Consider the following 18,413-nt stretch of genomic DNA (forward strand, 5'->3'; position numbering starts at 1 on the left):
GTAGGATATGCAGTGTAGATTGACTTTAGTAGGATAATAGGTTGGCACAACACCTTAGGCCGAAGGGCCTGGACTGCGCTGTACTGTTCTACGTTCTATATGGTTGGGCCTCTGTTCCTGAATTTGAGTGGAATTGTATGAACAACAAACATTTATTAAGTTGAAATTAAATGCAAATTCAAACAATTTTTTTAAATCAGGTGTTGAAATTGCTCCTCTGATGCTGCTTGGCCTGCTGTGTTCATCCAGCTCCATACCTTGTTGTCTCAGATTCTCCAGCATCTGCAGTTCCTACTATCATTGAAGATTATTTCTTTGCTTAATGTGTGGTATGCATTGCTGAAAAATGGTTTTGACCTGTTTTCTGGAACCTTCTTTGGTATTATGAGAGGGATCAGTAGCCAGTGACAATAAATCCTTAATCAGATCACTCAGATTAAGAGAGGCCGAGTGATAAAGCCCTGAGTCCAGATTCCATTTGTCTCATAAATTTACAGACGCAAGTAAATTCAATTCTAAACTGGACAAGAGGTGGGATTGAATGCTTTCTGAGTTTATGCAGGAATGGCCCTGGTGAAGAGTGGCTGGCTGTGGAGACAAAGTGAGTGTTTTTGAAGTGTAGATTTGTTTGGAGACGTAATTCTGGAAAGAATTTAGAATATACAGTAGTACGCTAATTTTATTAAGTTTAAACTTCACATCCATTGGAAGCTTATAATGACTGTTTTAAGTAATTCAAACAATCAGTAGTTCCAGTAATGTTAACAGTATTGCCATATTTTCAAATGATTTATATTAAGAAACATAATATCCCCACTCATGCGACAGGTTATTGTAAGAGGGAGCAGTTTTCATTTAGAGTCATTGCGATCTGAAGTGAAGAAAAAAAGGCCCTTCAGCCCATCTAGTCTGCAATTATTTATAATTAGCCATTGACTTTAATAGCAGTATACACAATGGGTTTTTTGAATTATTCATTAACACATGAATGTCATAAAGGGCATATAAAATACATGAAGAAAATATGTAACTTTGTCTGTATGCAGCCTCAATTCTTCGGAGATGGAAGAAGAACTGGTTTGATTTGTGGCTAGATGGTATCCTTGTATATTATGAAGATGAAAATCGTCGTCAGCTGGAAGACAGTATCCATCTAAAAATAAACTGCATAAATATAAAGGCAGGGTATGAATGCATAGGTAAGCATTTACTGTTATTTGTACAGTTTGCAATGTCATGTTTCAAAAGTCATCAATGAGCTAACTAAACATGTTTAAGGTTGAGGACAATTGAAATTCATTTCATGCTGTGAGTGAAAATCTCTCAAGTGATGTTTGGGCATTTTCTGGCTTTTTGAATAGTTGATATGAGAAGCGGTAAGGTTCATACTGATGCAGTAAAAGTGATATACTTGCCTACAATGGTGAGCAACGACCCATTAAACTTGCCTAGTGTGATAAGGTTCCTCTTCTTTGGGATTGTGGGGCACATTTGTCCTCTCATTGCTTTCCTGAGGTTTGATTTTGTGTATCATTAGAAAGAAAAAAAAATGTGATGGTTTAGAGGGTAGTACATCAGCACGGGACAATGTAATATGTGGAGTGCCACATGGATTGGTGCTGGGCCTTCAACTGTTGACAATTTATATAAATGACTTGGATGAAGGGACAGAAAGTATGGTTGCCAAATTTGCTGACAGAAAAAAGAGAGATCAGCAATTAAGATGTGTAGAGCACACAAGGAATCTATGAAAAAGAATATAACTTTGTGAAGTGAATGGGCAAAGATGTGGCACATGGAACAGAATGTGGGAAAATATGAAATTATCCATTTTGGCAATTGGAATAAAAACAATGATTCTTATCTAAGTAGTGACGATTGAAGAGATCTGAGAGGCAGAGAGATCTGCTTGTCCTCATGCATGAATCACAGAAGGTTAGTCTGCAGGTACTTCAAGCACTTAAGAAAGCTAAAGGAATATTATAATTAGTGCAAGTTGAATTGAACACTAAAGCATAAAATTAATGCTTCAGTTATGAAGGTTAATAGTGAGACCACATCTGGAGTACAGTGCACAGCATTGGTCACCTTATTTAAGGATGTATATAACTGCTTTAGAGGCAGTTCAGAAAAGGCTTACAAGGCTAATACTTGGAATATTGGACCTGACTTATGAGGAAAAGCTGGACAGCCTTGTAGTGTATTTATTGGAGTTTAGAAGAGTAAAAGTTGATATGATTAAAACACTTCTTTGTATTCATTCACAGACAATGAATTTTGTGGGCTAGGCCAGCATTTATTGCCCATCTCCAGTTGGCTCTCCTGCACCTTTTACAAACAACATCAGTTTCATGGTCACCATTAGATTCCAAATTCCATATTTTTAAATTGAATCCAAATTCCACCATCTGCTGTGGTTGGATTCAAATCTTGGTCCCCAAAATATTACTGGGGCTTTCTGGATTAACAGGCTAGTCATTGCCTCCCCCTGTCCCTGGGTAGTCTTAACAGGGGAGATGTGGAGAGAATGCTTTCTCTTGTGGGTGAATTTAGAACCAGGGGTCACTTTTAAAAATCAGGGGTTTACTCAGTCAAACAAGGATGAGGCAGTTTTTTTTCCTGTCACACAGTTAAAAGTCTTTGGAACTCTTTTTTCCGAGAAGATAATGGCAACACAATGCTTGAATATTTTTAAGACAGGACTGGATACATTCTTGATTCAATGGGGTAATAAAATGTCAAGGTTAGGTGGGAATGCAGATTTGAGGTAACAATCAAATCGGCCATGATCTTATTGAATGGTAGAGCAGGATTCAAGGGGTCACTTAAACTACTCTTCCTAATTTACGTGTTTGTCGAAATTGAGTAACTCCTTCACAATAACAAGACTACTCCTGTTTGAGAAGGAGATCAAAATCTGGAATTGTTATCAAACAAGGCTGTGTGATAACCGTCACAATATTTATAATCTACTTGACAGTGACTGCTCTTCTCATCAATCATCAGCAAAATAAGGGTCACTGAACTGTACTTCCTCTCCACAGATGCTGTTAGACCTGCTGAGTTTCTCCAGCAGTTTCTGTTTTTGTTTCAGTTTTCCAGCATCCTCAGTTCTTCATTTTATTTTAGTAATCAACTGCCTTTTGGTGAATTAAATACCACCTGAATAGTATCAATGTGGACTTCACAAGCTTCAAAATCTCCCCTCCCCCCACCGCATCCCAAAACCAGCCCAGCTTGTCCCCACCTCCTTAACCTGTTCTTCCTCTCAACCATCCCCTCTCACACCTCAAGTCGCACCTCCATTTCCTACCTACTAACCTCATCCCGCCTCCTTGACCTGTCCGTCCTCCGTGGACTGACCTATCCCCTCCCTACCTCCCCACCTATACTCTCCTCTCCACCTATCTTCTTTTCTCTCCATCTTTGGTCCGCCTCCCTCTCTCTCTCTATTTATTCCAGAACCCTCTCCCCATCCCCCTCTCTGATGAAGGGTCTAGGCTTGAAACGTCAACTTTTGTGCTTCTGAGATGCTGCTTGGCCTGCTGTGTTCATCCAGCTTCACACTTTGTTATCTTGGATTCTCCAGCATCTGCAGTTCCCATTATCTCTGACCTGAATAGAATATTTTTTTGCCTCAGTTGGCTCCTTGCTAAAACTAAACTGACCACTATAGACATAAATGATCTGCAATTTATGGATGTCTTTAGTGTTATTGCTTACACTGCACTAGGTTTATAAGCTACTGTCAAACTCCTCAATTCTGCAGACAAGAAACCTGGTGTATCCTTTTGAAAATTGTAAAAATGAAACCCTGATATCAATCTGATCAGCTAAATATTGTGGCAGAACAGAGTCTGGAATATGTTGAGCACTTAGCCCACACTCCAAGATCTAGATCATTTCTACATATCTAAAAAAAGCACCAGTCTGTGTACTGACCCCTTTGGAACTCTACTACAAACCTTCCCCCACACCAAAAAACTCCAGGTTCTGCTGGTGCTGGAGATCTGAAATAAAGCAGAATGTACTGGAGAAACACAGCGGGTCTGGCAGCAACTGTGGAGAGAGGAAAACAATGCTTCAATTCAAAATGACTCTCTTCTTCAGGACTAAAAGTTTAGGATTTGAACAAATCCCACATTTTCCATCACCATGTGACTACCAATTCTACCCCAAATAATTGTTTTTAGAAGTTCCCACCACAAGCATGGTCTGTAGTTGCCTGGCTATTTCTGAACAAAGGCATAATGTTTATGATGCTCCAGTCCTCCAATTCCATCCCTGAATTCAGGGAAAATTGATACATTGTTGCTAGTGTCTCTCCAATTTTCACTCTCACTCCTTCAAAATCCTTGGATGCATCTCATCTGCTCCCTGGCCCACATTAACTTCAAGTACTGACAGCTTATTTACTAACCCTTTCCTTATCAATTTTAAACCCTCGTAGTGACTGTTTCCTCCTCTGTCACTGTGGCCTGTGCAGGTCTGCCTCATGACTAAACATGGGGGATACAAAGTATTCATGAGCAACATGGTCATGCCTCTTAACTTCTTGTGTAAATCCTGTCTTTGGTCCTTAATGGCTTTACTCCACTTCTTACTACCCTTTCACTATTGCTGTGGCAATAGATGTTTTTGGGATTTGATTAAAAGCAAAATGCTGTTAATGTTGGAAATCTGAAACAAGCACAGAGTGCTGAAGAAGCTCAGCAGTTCTGGTAGCATCCATGGAAAAACAGACAAAGTTAATATTTTCAGTCCAATATGACAGTTCTTCAGAACATTTTGGGATTTATGTTATGTAAACTGTCAGTGTTTTTTTGCTTCTTGCAGTTGCTTTCTCAATTTTGCACCTCCAGCATTCAGCTTGATTCTCAATTGTATTTATTACTTTACACCCGGCAATGATGATGTGAAGTCTGGGACTTTGGAGGTGCTGTACAATTCTGTCAATATGACAATGGCTGATTCCCAACCTTCGCCCGTGTCACCATATGTTAGCGTGCAGAGTTTTGCCAAATCAGCTGGGCAGATTGTGACTGAATTATTTCTGGTGCCTAAGGTGATGGCGGGAGATGGGCAGGTTTTATTCTTAATCAACATTTCCACAGCAGTATGATACAACTGATTGCCTTGCTGGGTCATTACAGAAGAGAGGGAAGAAAACTATGAGATCACTGAGGATTTGGATTCCAATATAGGCCAGGTCAGATAACGAAGATGGATTTCCTTCCCTAAAGAATATTGATGAACTATCCGCTGATTCCTGACTGATTCCATTGAAACTGAGTGAGAAAATGCTTCTCAAATGTAGCATAGTTGTGGGCACCATATGCACTCAGGTTGCTCATAAAACATTTTCAAACCAAAGATAACACCTTTTAGACCCATTACCATTTCTATCTTGAAGGAAATGGACAGCAGATATATGGGAAGTATCACCTGCAAGCTCCTCTTCAAGCCACTAACCCATCACAACATAGAAATATATCATTGTTCCTTCAGTGCCATTGGGTCAAAAATCCCCAAATTCCCTCCCAAACAACATTGTGGGTCTACCTGCAGGACATGGAATGCAGTAGTTCAAGAAGGTAGCTCGACAACACCGGCAACTAAAGTCAGGCAATAAATATCTGTCCAGCCAGCGATGTTCACATCCCATGATTTTACAAAAAAGGTCAGGGTGCCAGATTTGTGAAAGGTTAGACCATAAGACCATAAGAAATAGGAGCAGAATTAGGCCTTTCAACCCTTTGAGTTTACTCTGCTATTTGACCATGGCTAATATGTTTCTCAACCCCATTCTCTTGCCTACTCCCCATAACTCCTGATCCCCTTACCAATAAAGAATCCATCTTTATCTTAAATACACTCAATGACTTGGCCTCCACTTCTCTCTGCAGCAATGACTCATTGTCAGTGGATTTGGAATTGAGTGATGAAAGGGCGAAGTTTGATTTCATTTGATTTATTATTGTGACATGCACCTAAGTACAGTGAAAAGTTTTGTTTTATGGCAGCACAGCAGGTCATAACATACAAAGACACAAAGATCATAGGGTGGTTGAACACAGTAAGGAACACAAAGTTACAACTGCAAACAAGGTGTACAAAAGGCAAGATCGACATTAGATTTGAAATTTGAAAGGTCAATTCTGAAGTCTAATAAGAGTGGAGGAGATGCTGTTCTTCAACCTTTGATACGTGTGTTTAAACTTTTGTATCTTTCGCCCGATGGGAGAGGTTGCAAGAGATTATGGCTGGGGTAGGAGGGGTTTTTGATGATGTTGGCTGCCTTTCCGCAGCAACAGGAAGTATATGTGGAGTCAATGGAGTCAATGGATGGAAGGTTAGCTTACATGATAGTCTGGGCTGTGTTCACAGCTCTCTATAGTTTCTTACAGCCCTGGGCAGAGCAGTTGCCGTACCAAACTGTGATGGATCCAGATAGAATGCTTTCTATGTTGCATCTGTGAACATTGGTGAGGGTCTTTATAGAAATGCTGAATTTCCTGAGTCTCCTGAGGAAGAAGATGTGTTGTTGTACTTTTTCCAGCCACTGAATGACATGAGTGATGGTGAATCAATTGCAAAAGTACAACAAGAGTTGAAAATTGAGATTCCCAACATCAATTTTTCACCCAAGGTTTTAATGGCTAGATGAGAATCTCACTAGAAAATGGCAAAAAGCCTATTTGAACGCATTAACATTCCAATATTACCTAATCTTGCTTCATTTATATCCAAATTGCTATTTTCTCTGGTAATGAAGAGAAACTAATCAGCAACAATTCACAACGTAAAGGTATTAATGTGTGGGCCGTAACCACTTGTACCCTCTGCCCATAAAGATTGACATCAGACAAGCACCAGCCTCACTACATCATCATGTCATATCTCATATTCACTTCTCACCTCGTCACTTCACTTTGGAGCACACCAACATGTTACGTTGCAATGGTCCTGACAGATGGCTTTGTGCACTGGGTCAGAAACTCATCTCATGATCAGGTCAGAAATCACACCAAACCAGGTTGTAGTCCAACAAGTCTTTTTGAAAACAGAAGCTTTTGGAGCCTCAGGCCTTCTTCAGGTGTTAGTGAGAGAGGTAGTATCAGACACAGAATTTATAAGTAAAAGATCAAAGGTTCACACCATTGATGAGGATGTACCAAACAAACCTAAGATGCTGTTAAATTTTTAATTAGTTAGAAGGTTTTAATTGAATAATATGTTCACCTAAATCATTTCAAGTCATCAGAGAACGCATGAACACCAGATATAATCAGCCACACTCTCAAGGTAGTGCACAATGTCAACCAGGTACAACACAATGCCATCCATGCTCTCAAAACCAGTTGCAACATTGTCATCAAACCAGCAGACAAAGGAGGAGCCATTGTCATACAGAATAGAATAGACTACTGCAAGGAAGTGTACTGGCAGCTGAACAACCAGGAAGACTGCGGATGACTACCTGTTCATCTAACAAAGGAACACACCTGCAAACTGAACAGACTGGTGAAGACTTTTGATCCAGTCCTTCAGAGTACCCTACGCACTCTCATCTCACGTACTTCCTGCATAGGGGACTTCTACTGCCTTCCAAAGTTACACAAAGCCAACACTCCTGGGTGTCCCATTGCGTCAGGCAATAGGCCGCTGTGTGAGAACCTCTCTGTCTATGTCAAGGTCATCTAGAAACCCATTGTACAGGGAACTCACAGCTTTTGTTGCGACACAGATTTCTTAAAGAAACGCAGCACTAACGGTCCAGTCTACCAGGAACATTCTTCATCACAATGGATTTTTCGGCACTCTATACCAATATCCCCCACGACAACAGCATTGCTGCAACAGCCTCAGTACGCAATACCACTAACTGCCAATTTCCACATGCAATCCTACAACACTCCTGCTTCATCCTTGAACACAATATCTTCCCCTTTGACAACTAGTCCTTCATCCAGATGCAGGAAACAGCCATGGGGACCAGATTTGCTCCCCAATATGCCAATATGTACATGCACAGGTTGAAAAAAGACTTCTTTGCTGCACAGAACCTCCAACCAATGCTATACACCAGGTATATTGATAACATCTTTTCCTTTGGCCTCATAGTGATGAATCACTGAAACAATGTCATAGTTATGTCAACAAGTGTCATCCCACCATCAGATTTACCATGGGCTACACTTTAGAATTAGTCTCATTCTTGGACACACGCATGTCCGTCAGGGATAGGCACCTCGGTACCTCACTCTACTGCAAGCCCACAGATTACCTCACGATGCTGCGCTTCTCTAGCTTCCACCCGAAGCATATTAAAAAATCCTTCCCCTATGCATACACAGAATCTGTTCAGATGAGAAGGAAAGGGACGGACACCTGAAGGTTTTGAAGAATGCCCTCATAGGAACAGGATAAGATGCTCAACTCATCAATCACCAGTTCCAATGCGCCACAGTGAAAAACCGTAATGATCTCCTCAGAAGACAGACACAGGTCGGCGCAACATCGAGGGCCAAAGGGCCTGTTCTGCGCCGCATTGTTCTATGTTCTACATGATATATCCAATATGGTGCCTTTTGTTGAACAGTACTTCCCGGGAGCAGAGAAACTACGCCATGTTCTTCACAGCCTTCAACACTTTATCGATGACAATGAACACTTCACCAAGATCTTCCCCAAGCCTTCACTTCTTGCCTTCAAATAACTGTCAAACCTTAAGTAGACCACTATTCACAGCAAACTTCCTAGCCTTCAGGACGACATTGATCACAACACTATACAACCCCGACAGGGTAACTTCTGCAAGACATATCAGATCATCAACATAGACACTACTGTCACACGTGGGAACACCACCTGTCATGTGCATGGCACACACTCATGTGACTTGGCCAACATTGTCCAACTTATACCCTGCAGGCAAGAAAGCCCTGAGGCATGGTACATTGGCAAAGCTGTGCAGATGCAATGACAACAGATGAATGGAAACCGCGCAACAGTCACCAGACAGGAATGTTCCCTCCCAGTGGGGGAACACTTCAGCTGGTAAGGACGTTTGACCTTGGATCTTCAGGTAAATGTCCTCCAAGGCAGACTTTGAGATACACAAGAACGCAGAGTCGCCGAGCAGAGGTTGATAGCCAAGTTCGGTCCCCATGAGGACAGCCTCAACTGGCATCTTGGGTTCATGCTGCACTACAGATAAGCCCACCATGTTATACACTCTCTCTCTCACACACACGTGTACACACACACACACACACACACACACACACACACACACACACACACACACACACATCTATGGGGTGAATTTATATTTGCAGATACATTTTATTTTGTTCAACATCTCTCACCTAACATTCATTGTCTGACCTAAAATGTCACCTCTTCTTTACACTGATAAAACCTTTAGTTCTCTCAGGATCATGACTCAAAAGGATTTTGTGAATTTACATATACATATTAATCAATTAAAACCTTCTAACTGATGAAAGATTTAACAACATCTTGGGTTTGTTTAGTACATCCTCATCAATGGTATGAATTTTTGATCTTTTACTTATAAATTCTGTGTGCGATACTCCCTCTCTCACTAACACCTGAAGAAGGACTGAGGCTCCGAAAGCTTGTGATTTCAAATAAACCTATCGAACTATAACCTGGTGCCATGTGATTTCTGACCTTGTCCACGCCAGTCCAACATCGACACCTCCACATCATTTCATGATCAAAACATGATCATGATTAGTTGAAGGGTCAAAAAAAGGGGCACACTTTTAAAGTGAAAGGCAGGAAGTTAAGGGGGGATTTGAGGAAGTATTTTTTCACCTACAGGGTGATGGGGTCTGAAATGCACTGCCTGGGAGGGAAGTCGAGGTGGGTAACCTCACAACCTTCAGAACGTACTTAGACAAACACTTCAAGTATCATAACATTTAAGGCTATGGCCCTAGTGTTGCTAAGTGGGACTAGCGTAGGTAGTAGTGTATTTTTGGTGGTATAGACTCAATGGGCTGAATGGCCACTTTTTTACTGTGTGATTCTATGAAGAGGATACAATCTTAGGCCCCTCAGCTTGGTCTCTTAGCATTCACTTGCTCTGTGTCTATTGGATGCTCACAGTATCTCAACCTTTTCAAGGGAAAAAAAATGACATCAGAATAAGTATCTGCACAAACAATTTAAAATGCACCATTCAAAACAGTTTTGCAAGATATCAGCATCACAAGGCCAGTTTTTGATTTTTAATGTCATTCATGGGGCTAGACCTGCAATTCTGCCCAAAGGGCAGTTACGAGTAATCTACATTGCTGTTAGTTTGGAGTCATATATTGGCCAGATTAAAGAAAGCAGCTTCCTTCCCAAAAGGACATTAATGAACCAGATGGGTTTTATGACAATTGAAAGTGGTTATCTGATCACCGTTAGACAGGTTTTTCACTCCAGACTTTCACTGAATTAAAATTTCAAACTTTGAAATTGTCTCCTGTCAACAATGTTCGAGAGTATTAATATACATATGAGGAAAAACAATAGTCCCAACATCAGCCCCTGGGGATCCCAAGTATAAACAGCCCAAAAAATATCCATTGACCATTACTCTCTGTTTTCTTCGATGGCAATTCTGTATCCACATCACAATTGCCTCTTTTTACCTTGACCTGTATCCTTCCTCAGAGGTCTGTTGTGTGGCATTGTATCAAAGTAATCCATGCATAACCTCATCAATTGCACTACCCCTCATTGAACTTATCTGTTACTTCAGAAACCTGCAACAAGTTAATTAAATAAAAATATGGAAATATTAAATAAAAATATAAAAATATGAGAAACCCATGCTGAGTTTTAATCAGCCCACACAGGGTTAAGGAAAAACCCAAAGCCCTTTATTCATACATGAGGAGCAAGAGGATAACTAGAGAAAGGGTTATCCCACTCAAGGACAAAGGAGGGAAGTCATACGAGGAGTCAGAGAAAATGAGTGAGATTAATTAATGAGTACTTTGTGTTGGTATTCACTGAGGAGAAGGGCATGACGGATGTTGAGGTTAGGGATATATGTTTGATTACTCGAGGTCAAGTCAGCATAAGGAGGGGGGAAGTGTAGGGTATTCTGAAAGACATTAGGGTGGACAAGTCTCCAGGTCCGGATGGGATCTATCTCAGCTTTCTGAGAGAAGTGAGAGAGGAAATAGCTGGGGCCTTAACAGATATCTTTGCAGCATTCTTGAGCACAGGTAAGATCCTGAAGAACTAGAGATTTGCTAATGTTGTCCCCTTGTTTAAGATGGGTAGCAAGGATATTCCAGGTAATTATAGACCAGTGAGCCTGACGTCAGTGGTGGGGAAGCTGCTGGAGAAGATACTGAGGGATAGAATCTATTTACATTTGGAGGAAAATGGGCTTATTAGTGGTAGGCAGCATGGCTTTGTGCAGGGAAGGTCATGTCTTACCAATTTGATAGAATTCTTTGAGAAAGTGACAAAGTTGATAGACGAGGGAAGGGCTGTAGATGTCATTTACATGGACTTTAGTAAAGCATTTGATAATGTTCCCCACGGTAGGCTGATGGAGAAGTGAAGTCGCATGGGGTCCAGGGTGTACTAGCCAGATGGATAGAAAACTGGCTCGGCAACAGGAGACAGAGAGTTGTAGTGGAAGGGAGTTTCTCAACATGGAGAACTGTGACCAGTGGTGTTCCACAGGGATCCATGTTGGGACCACTGTTGCTTGTGTTATACATAAATGATTTTGAGGAAGGTATAGATGGTCTGATTAGAAAGTTTGCAGATGACACTAAGATTGGTGGAGTAGCAGATAGTGAAGGGGGCTGTTGGAGAATGCAGCAGAATATAGATAAATTGGAGAGCTGGGCAGAGAAATGGTGATGGAGTTCAATCCAGACAAATGTGAGGTGATGTGTTTTGGAAGATCCAATTCAAGAGCAAACTATACGGAAATTGGAAAAGCCCCGGGGAAAATTGGTGAACAGAGAGAACTGAGTGTTCAGGTCCATTGTACCCTAAAGGTGGCAATGCAGGTTGATAGAGAGGTCAAGAAGGTGTAAGACATGCTTTCATTCATCGGATGGAGTATTGAGTACAAGATTTGGCAGGTCATGTTACAGTTGTATAGGACTTTGATTCAACCACATTTGGAATACTGTGTACAGTTCTGGTCACCACATTACCAAAAGGAGGTGGATGCTTTGGAGAGGGTGCAGAGGAGGTTCACCAGGATGTTGCCAGGTATGGAGGGTGCTAGCTATGAAGAGAGGTTGCGTAAATTAGGATTATTTAAATTAGAAAGACGGAGATTGAGTGGGGTCCTGATTGAGGTTTACAAAATCATGAGAGATATAGACAGGGTGGATAGCAAGAAGCTTTTTCCCATAGTGGGGGACTCAATTACTAGGAGTCACAATTTCAAGGTGAGAGGGGAAAAGTTTAAGGGAGATATGCATGGAAAGTTCTTTACACAGAGGGTCGTGGGTGCCTAGAACACATTGCTGGCTGAGGTGGTAGAGGCAGGCACGATAGCCTCTTTTAAGATGTATCTAGTCAGATACATGAATGGGCAGGGAGCAAAGGCATACAGATCCTTGGAAAATAGGCGACAGGTTTAGATAGAGGATCTGGATCGGCACAGTCTTGAAGGGCCGAAGTAATTGTAATTTTCTTTGTTCTTTGTTCTCTTTGTTCACACTTTTTCCATGTGATACCTAATTCTATTCTAAGTAACTGTTCCCAGAAGTTTCCTCATCACCGAAGTTAAATTGACTGGTCTATCATTGCTGGGATTATCCTTACAATCTTTTTTGATCAAGGTCACAATGTTTGTAATTTTCCAGGCTTCAAGCACCTCCTCCGAGTTCAGCAAAAACTTACAGCTTATGGGTAGCATCCCTGCAATTTCTACCCTCACTGCCTTCAAAATTGTAGGATGCATTTTATCCAGCCTCAGTGCCTTGTGAACTTTAAGTGACAACAATTGTCCAAAAGATCTTCATCATTAATTTTGAATGAATCCAGTGACAGAGTTACCTTCTGTATAAAAGACAGTGAGTTTGGATAAGGGGGTAATTTTCAGGGTGGCAACTTGTAACTACTGGAATACGGCAAGGATCAATGCTGGGGCCATGATTATTTATGACATGTATAAAAACTTGGATGAAGAAAGTGAATGTACTGTAGCTATGTTTCGGGACAGCACAGTCTGCAGAGAGATCTAGGCAGTTTAAGTATGTGAGCAAAAACTTGGCAGATTGAACATGATGTGGGAAAGTGTGACGTTATGCACTTTGGCAGGAAGAATAGAGGAACTGAATATTGCTTTAATCAAGAAAGACTATAGAAAGTCACAGAGCAGTGGGTTTTTGGAGCCCTCATGCATAAATAAAAAAATCTAGCATGCAAGTTCAGCAGACAAAAGGGAAAGCAAATGGAATATTGACCTTTATTTCAAAGGAAACTGAATTAGAAGGCACTTGAAGAGTCAGTGTAAGTACGATGGACTGTATAGCCTTCTTCTGTGCTATATATGTTAGCATTGTAGCTATACTGGAATAGCTTGGCTCAGAGTATAAATCTGTTTACAAATTTTTTTGAACTTGAGAGAGCAACAGTATTCATTCTTGGATTCCAAGTGTTCAAGTTGCTAGGCAGGAGAATTTAACATAAATTTGTTTCTACCTCATGATGATTTTAGTGCATATCTATCAGCAAACACAACAACTCCATGTTATTCCACCTACTTTAATTCCAGGGGCCTCAACTAGATATTGCTGAACATTACAGCATTTGCAGGAAGAAATCGAATTAATAGGCAAAATCTTGTACTTTTTTTCTAAGCAGTTTTTAAAACAATAGGGATTACCTATTCCATGGCATTCTTCCAAATATCATAATAAGGAGAAAGTCAAAGAAATGTATAAAATAAACAAAAATCCTAAGATATTATCCATAGTGTGTAGGTTTGTTGAGTGGATATCATAATAAGGAGAAAGTCAAAGAAATGTATAAAATAAACAAAAATCCTAAGATATTATCCATAGTGTGTAGGTTTGTTGAGTGGACCACAAGGTAGAGATGATAGTTTGGGGCTGGTGATGTTTTCTGGGTGTTACATTAATCATTTACAGAGTCACACCTGAGCTGATGTATGTGCATGTTGCGCCCAACTTTACTTACAGCAGAATTTAGCTCAAACATAAATAGGATGTAAACTCCTGTATCCTGGCACTTAAATTATTTAAACAGCTCAAGCCGTGACGAGCTTTCTAAAAAAGTTATTTTGTAAAACTGGTATCCAAATAGCTAAGCAGTAACAAGGTACGTGTTTCTGTTTTTTCCTTGCTTGTGATTTTTTTGTTACTATTTACCTTTTACAGAGGGCTTGCCACCAGAACAAAGCAGTAGAGAATGTATGCTGATAATTTACCTACGGGATGGTTCAAAACTGGCACTAAGTGCAGACAGCACTGATGATGCATTGTAAGTATATCACTCCTGATCTCTTTCTACAGAAAATTTATGTATCAAACTTAATAAAATGATACGTTCAGTGAGTGCTATTGTGAACATGTTATAAATCTATTAAGCTGATTACCAAGGGAAGCATGAATCACTTAGCAATGATTCACTCAAATGCAGATTAGATTGATTTTAGAAAATGATATTTTGTGATACTTGTGATAATTGAGACCAGATATGATAAGTTTGGTGTATTTGGCACGAACAGGTGTCTGTGTATTTCTGTTTCTCAAAACTTTCCACCACTGGAGGTTTTCTTATCTCACGTCTTGTTCTGCTGGTTATTAATTTATAAAATTTGATTGCTGTAGTTAATCAACAACTCTCATTATTGTTCTATTATGCAGCGACAATGATGGGAGAAAGCAATCTCATTGGTTTGCTTCCTATTCTTCATGCAGCTTCCTTGATTTTTCAAGGATCATCAAACCATAATTTATGCCACAATTTTACTGCAGGGCAGGACAAGGAAACTGGCCTCAGGTGTACTTCAGGCAGAACAGGGATCAAAACTCATACTGTTGTCATTTTACTAAACTGCGTAAGGTATCTAATTTACTAAGCTACCTCGCAGCCCTCTTTTGGTCTTACATTTCCAACACCAATTGCTAGCAGACAATCATACTATATTTGATGGTTGAAATTGCATGAAATCAAGGGGTTATAATAATAGGATTAAATCAAGGGGTTATAATAATATGATTAAATCAAGGGGTTATAATAATAGGACAGTTGCCATAATGCTGCTAAAGTATTGATTTCAGAAAAAGTACTGGGTCCGATAGTGAAGCGTTCATCTACATTTTAAAGGAGGCAGCTCTGACTATGAGACTTGGGGGTTCTGAGTGCAAAACTGAATACTAGGTTGCCTTAGAAATAAATTAGAAGTAAAATAATTGAATCACATTATGCTTAAGTATTCCTTTAAGCTGTTTACAATGCAAACAAGATACATTACAATCCAAAAATAAATCTAGGATACAACATAAGCCTTAATTTTCAAACCACCTTGCTGTAGACACTTATGGTTTCCTTATAAATCTTGACATTGCCTGGCAAGAGAAGTTTTCTGATAATCTCTTCAAAGCAATAAATGTTTGCCCCAAAGCAATCAGGGCAGAACATTTGCATTTAAGGGTAGGGTCCTGGGGAGTGCAACCAAACAAAGAGACCTTGGGGTGCAGGTTCATAGTTCCTTGAAGGTGGAATCACAGGTTAACAGGGTATTGAAGAAGGTGTTCGGTACACTTGCCTTTATTGGTCAGTGCATTGAGTATAGGAGTTGTGATATCATGTTGTGGCTGTACAGGACATTGGTGAGGTCACTTTTGGAATATTGCATTCAATTCTGGCCTCCCCGTTATAGGAAACATGTGAAACTCAAAAGGGTGCAGAAAAAATTTACAAGGATGTTCAGATAACACAGTGTGGAACTGGAGGAACACAACAGGCCAGGAACAGGAAAGTTGACGTTTTGGGCTGGGACCCTTTTTCTAAAGAAGGGTCCGATCTGAAATGTCAACTTTCCTGCTCCTCAGATGCTGCCTGACCTGCTGTGTTCTTCCAGCTCCACACACTGTGTTATCTCTGACTTCAGCATCTGCAGTTCTTACTACATCTTAGCAAGGATGTTGCCGAGGCTGGAACATTTGAGCTATAGGGATAGGGTAAATAGGCTGGGGCTATTTTCCCCTGGAACATTGAAGGCTGAGGGTTGACCTTATAGAGGTTTACAAAATCATGATGGACATGGATAGGATCAACAGCCAAGGACTTTTTCCCAGGGTAGGGGAGTCTAAAACTAGAGGGCATAGGCTTAAGGTGAGAGGGGAAAGGTGTAAAAGGGACCTAAAGGGCAACCATTTCATGCAGATGGTGGTGCATGTATAGAATGAGCTGCCAGATGAAGTGATGGGCATGGGTACAATTACATTTAAAAGTCAGCTTGGTGGTTTCATGAATAGGAAAGGATTAGAAGGATATGGGCCAAAAGCTGGCAGATGGGACTAGATTAATTTAGGATATCTGATTACATGGATAAGTTGTACCAAATGGCCTGTTTCCATGCTGTATATCACTATGACTATGACTCAATAAGAGGAGTAGGCTAATATGACCCAAAGGTAGGCAGGAAGCATCAGCTAGAAGAGCAGGACAGAGAAAAACCCTGAAACAGGGAGTTCCCTCCTTCTAGAGGAAAGGAAAAGAACATCCTGCGATAGGCGGTGAATATGGGCTTGGGGAGAGGGTGACAGGAGGACCTCAAGATTGGTAACCAACATTGCCTATTGAAACAGGAAAGGAAAGGACACTTTGATAGACAGTCAGAGTGACAGTGATCTACAGGCCCCCAAACAGTAACCACAATGTGGGACAAAGTGGACAAGAAATGATGGCCAAGCCATCGAAGCCTAAATCCAATCACTGACTTTTTAAAAAAGAATATGCAGAATTTTTGAATATCATAGCCAATACATCCTCTATCTCAGTAACTATCTGAAGAAATATTGGGTGCATGTGATAAAGGGATAGCAATAATTATGAATGACTTTAATCTACATTATTAACTGGAAAAATCAGATTGACAGTGGCAATCTGGATGCAGAGTTTATAAAATGCTTTCAAGACAGTTCCTTAGAGCAACACGTTGTGGAACCAATCAGAGAGCAGCTTGTATTTAAATAGTTATTGTGCAATGTGAAAAGATTATTTAATAATTCAAATTAAATGCATCCCTCGATATCAACTAACGTAATATGATTGAATTTTACATTCTGTTTGAAAGGCAAAATACTGCTTCTAAGACAAGTGTTTTAAACCTAAATAAGGGCAACTATATGAGCCTTTTAAATTTTTGTTCATACAAAGTGGTCATCAATGCTGGACTAGCAATTATTACCCATTCCTAATTGTCTTTTGAGAAAGAGATATTGAATTACCTTCTTGAACCACTTCAATCCTTTTGCAGTAGCTACCTCCACAACGCTGTTAGTGATTGAGTTCCAAATATACCCAGCGGTTTTCTGCATGATGTGGTAACCAGAGCTAGAAGAAGAATGGTATACCAAAATTTCATGTTGTGCTTGTAAGTATGATATGAAACTTCCAGATTTCAGTTTTCACTCCTGAGAGACATCCTAGACTCGAAATGTTAGCTTGCGCTCTCTCCATGGATGCTGCCTGATCTGGTGTGATCGTCAGCATTTGTTGTTTTCAGACTAGTAGGTAATCTTGGGCTGAGGTGCCTGCCACAGAGAGAGGGCAGCAAAGGTTGGCAGCAAGGGTGTGGGTGTGATTGCTGCTGGCCTCACTCCTCCTCAATCTCTGGTCTGTCATTGAGGCACTGAGGGGATAAAAGATTTTAGCTGCATGACAATAAGTCTGCAAGTGGTAGCATAAGATCCTTAAGTTGTCATTAATTGAACATTAAGGGTCTCAAATGAGAGTAAAACATGAAGATCACCTGTAGACCTTCCCAACCAGAACTTATTTCCAGTAGAGGCGAGAAGGCAACAGGATTCTGGCACTCCACCCTTTGCTAATTACATACTCTTCCTGACTCCCAGCTTGTCATCAGTGAGAACAAATGATTCTGCCTGTGGTTAAAAGGTGACCAACATTGGGAAATAAATATTCCAGAATACGCAACACTTTGAAAAGACATACCAGAGTGGAAAAGGAAGAGGGATAGCCCTGATATAGGACATTATTGGCAAAAGTATCTTGCCTTAGAAAACCTGTATGTAAATCAGCATGGGTGGAGATTAGGAATTGCAAGGGTCAGAAAATGCTTGTGGGATGAGTTTATAGGACAACTAAGAGTAGTTATATCACACATTGAAGCAGAGAGTATTGGAGTTTGC

General features: G+C 40.4%; 1 protein-coding gene across 1 annotated transcript in view; it reads left to right on the plus strand.

The window, feature by feature from the left end:
• The first annotated feature begins 455 nt into the window (after positions 1–455).
• Positions 456–18,413, plus strand: part of plekhb1 (pleckstrin homology domain containing B1) — an 85,273-nt gene continuing 67,315 nt past the window's right edge. The window contains exons 1-3 of the mRNA XM_059646938.1: positions 456–601; positions 1,047–1,199; positions 14,409–14,511. Coding sequence (XP_059502921.1) covers positions 565–601; positions 1,047–1,199; positions 14,409–14,511 — 293 coding nt within the window. The 5' untranslated portion in view covers positions 456–564. The remainder of the gene's footprint in view (positions 602–1,046; positions 1,200–14,408; positions 14,512–18,413) is intronic.

The sequence above is a fragment of the Stegostoma tigrinum genome, chromosome 6, assembly GCF_030684315.1.
Source record: "Stegostoma tigrinum isolate sSteTig4 chromosome 6, sSteTig4.hap1, whole genome shotgun sequence".
Lineage (NCBI taxonomy): Eukaryota > Metazoa > Chordata > Chondrichthyes > Orectolobiformes > Stegostomatidae > Stegostoma > Stegostoma tigrinum.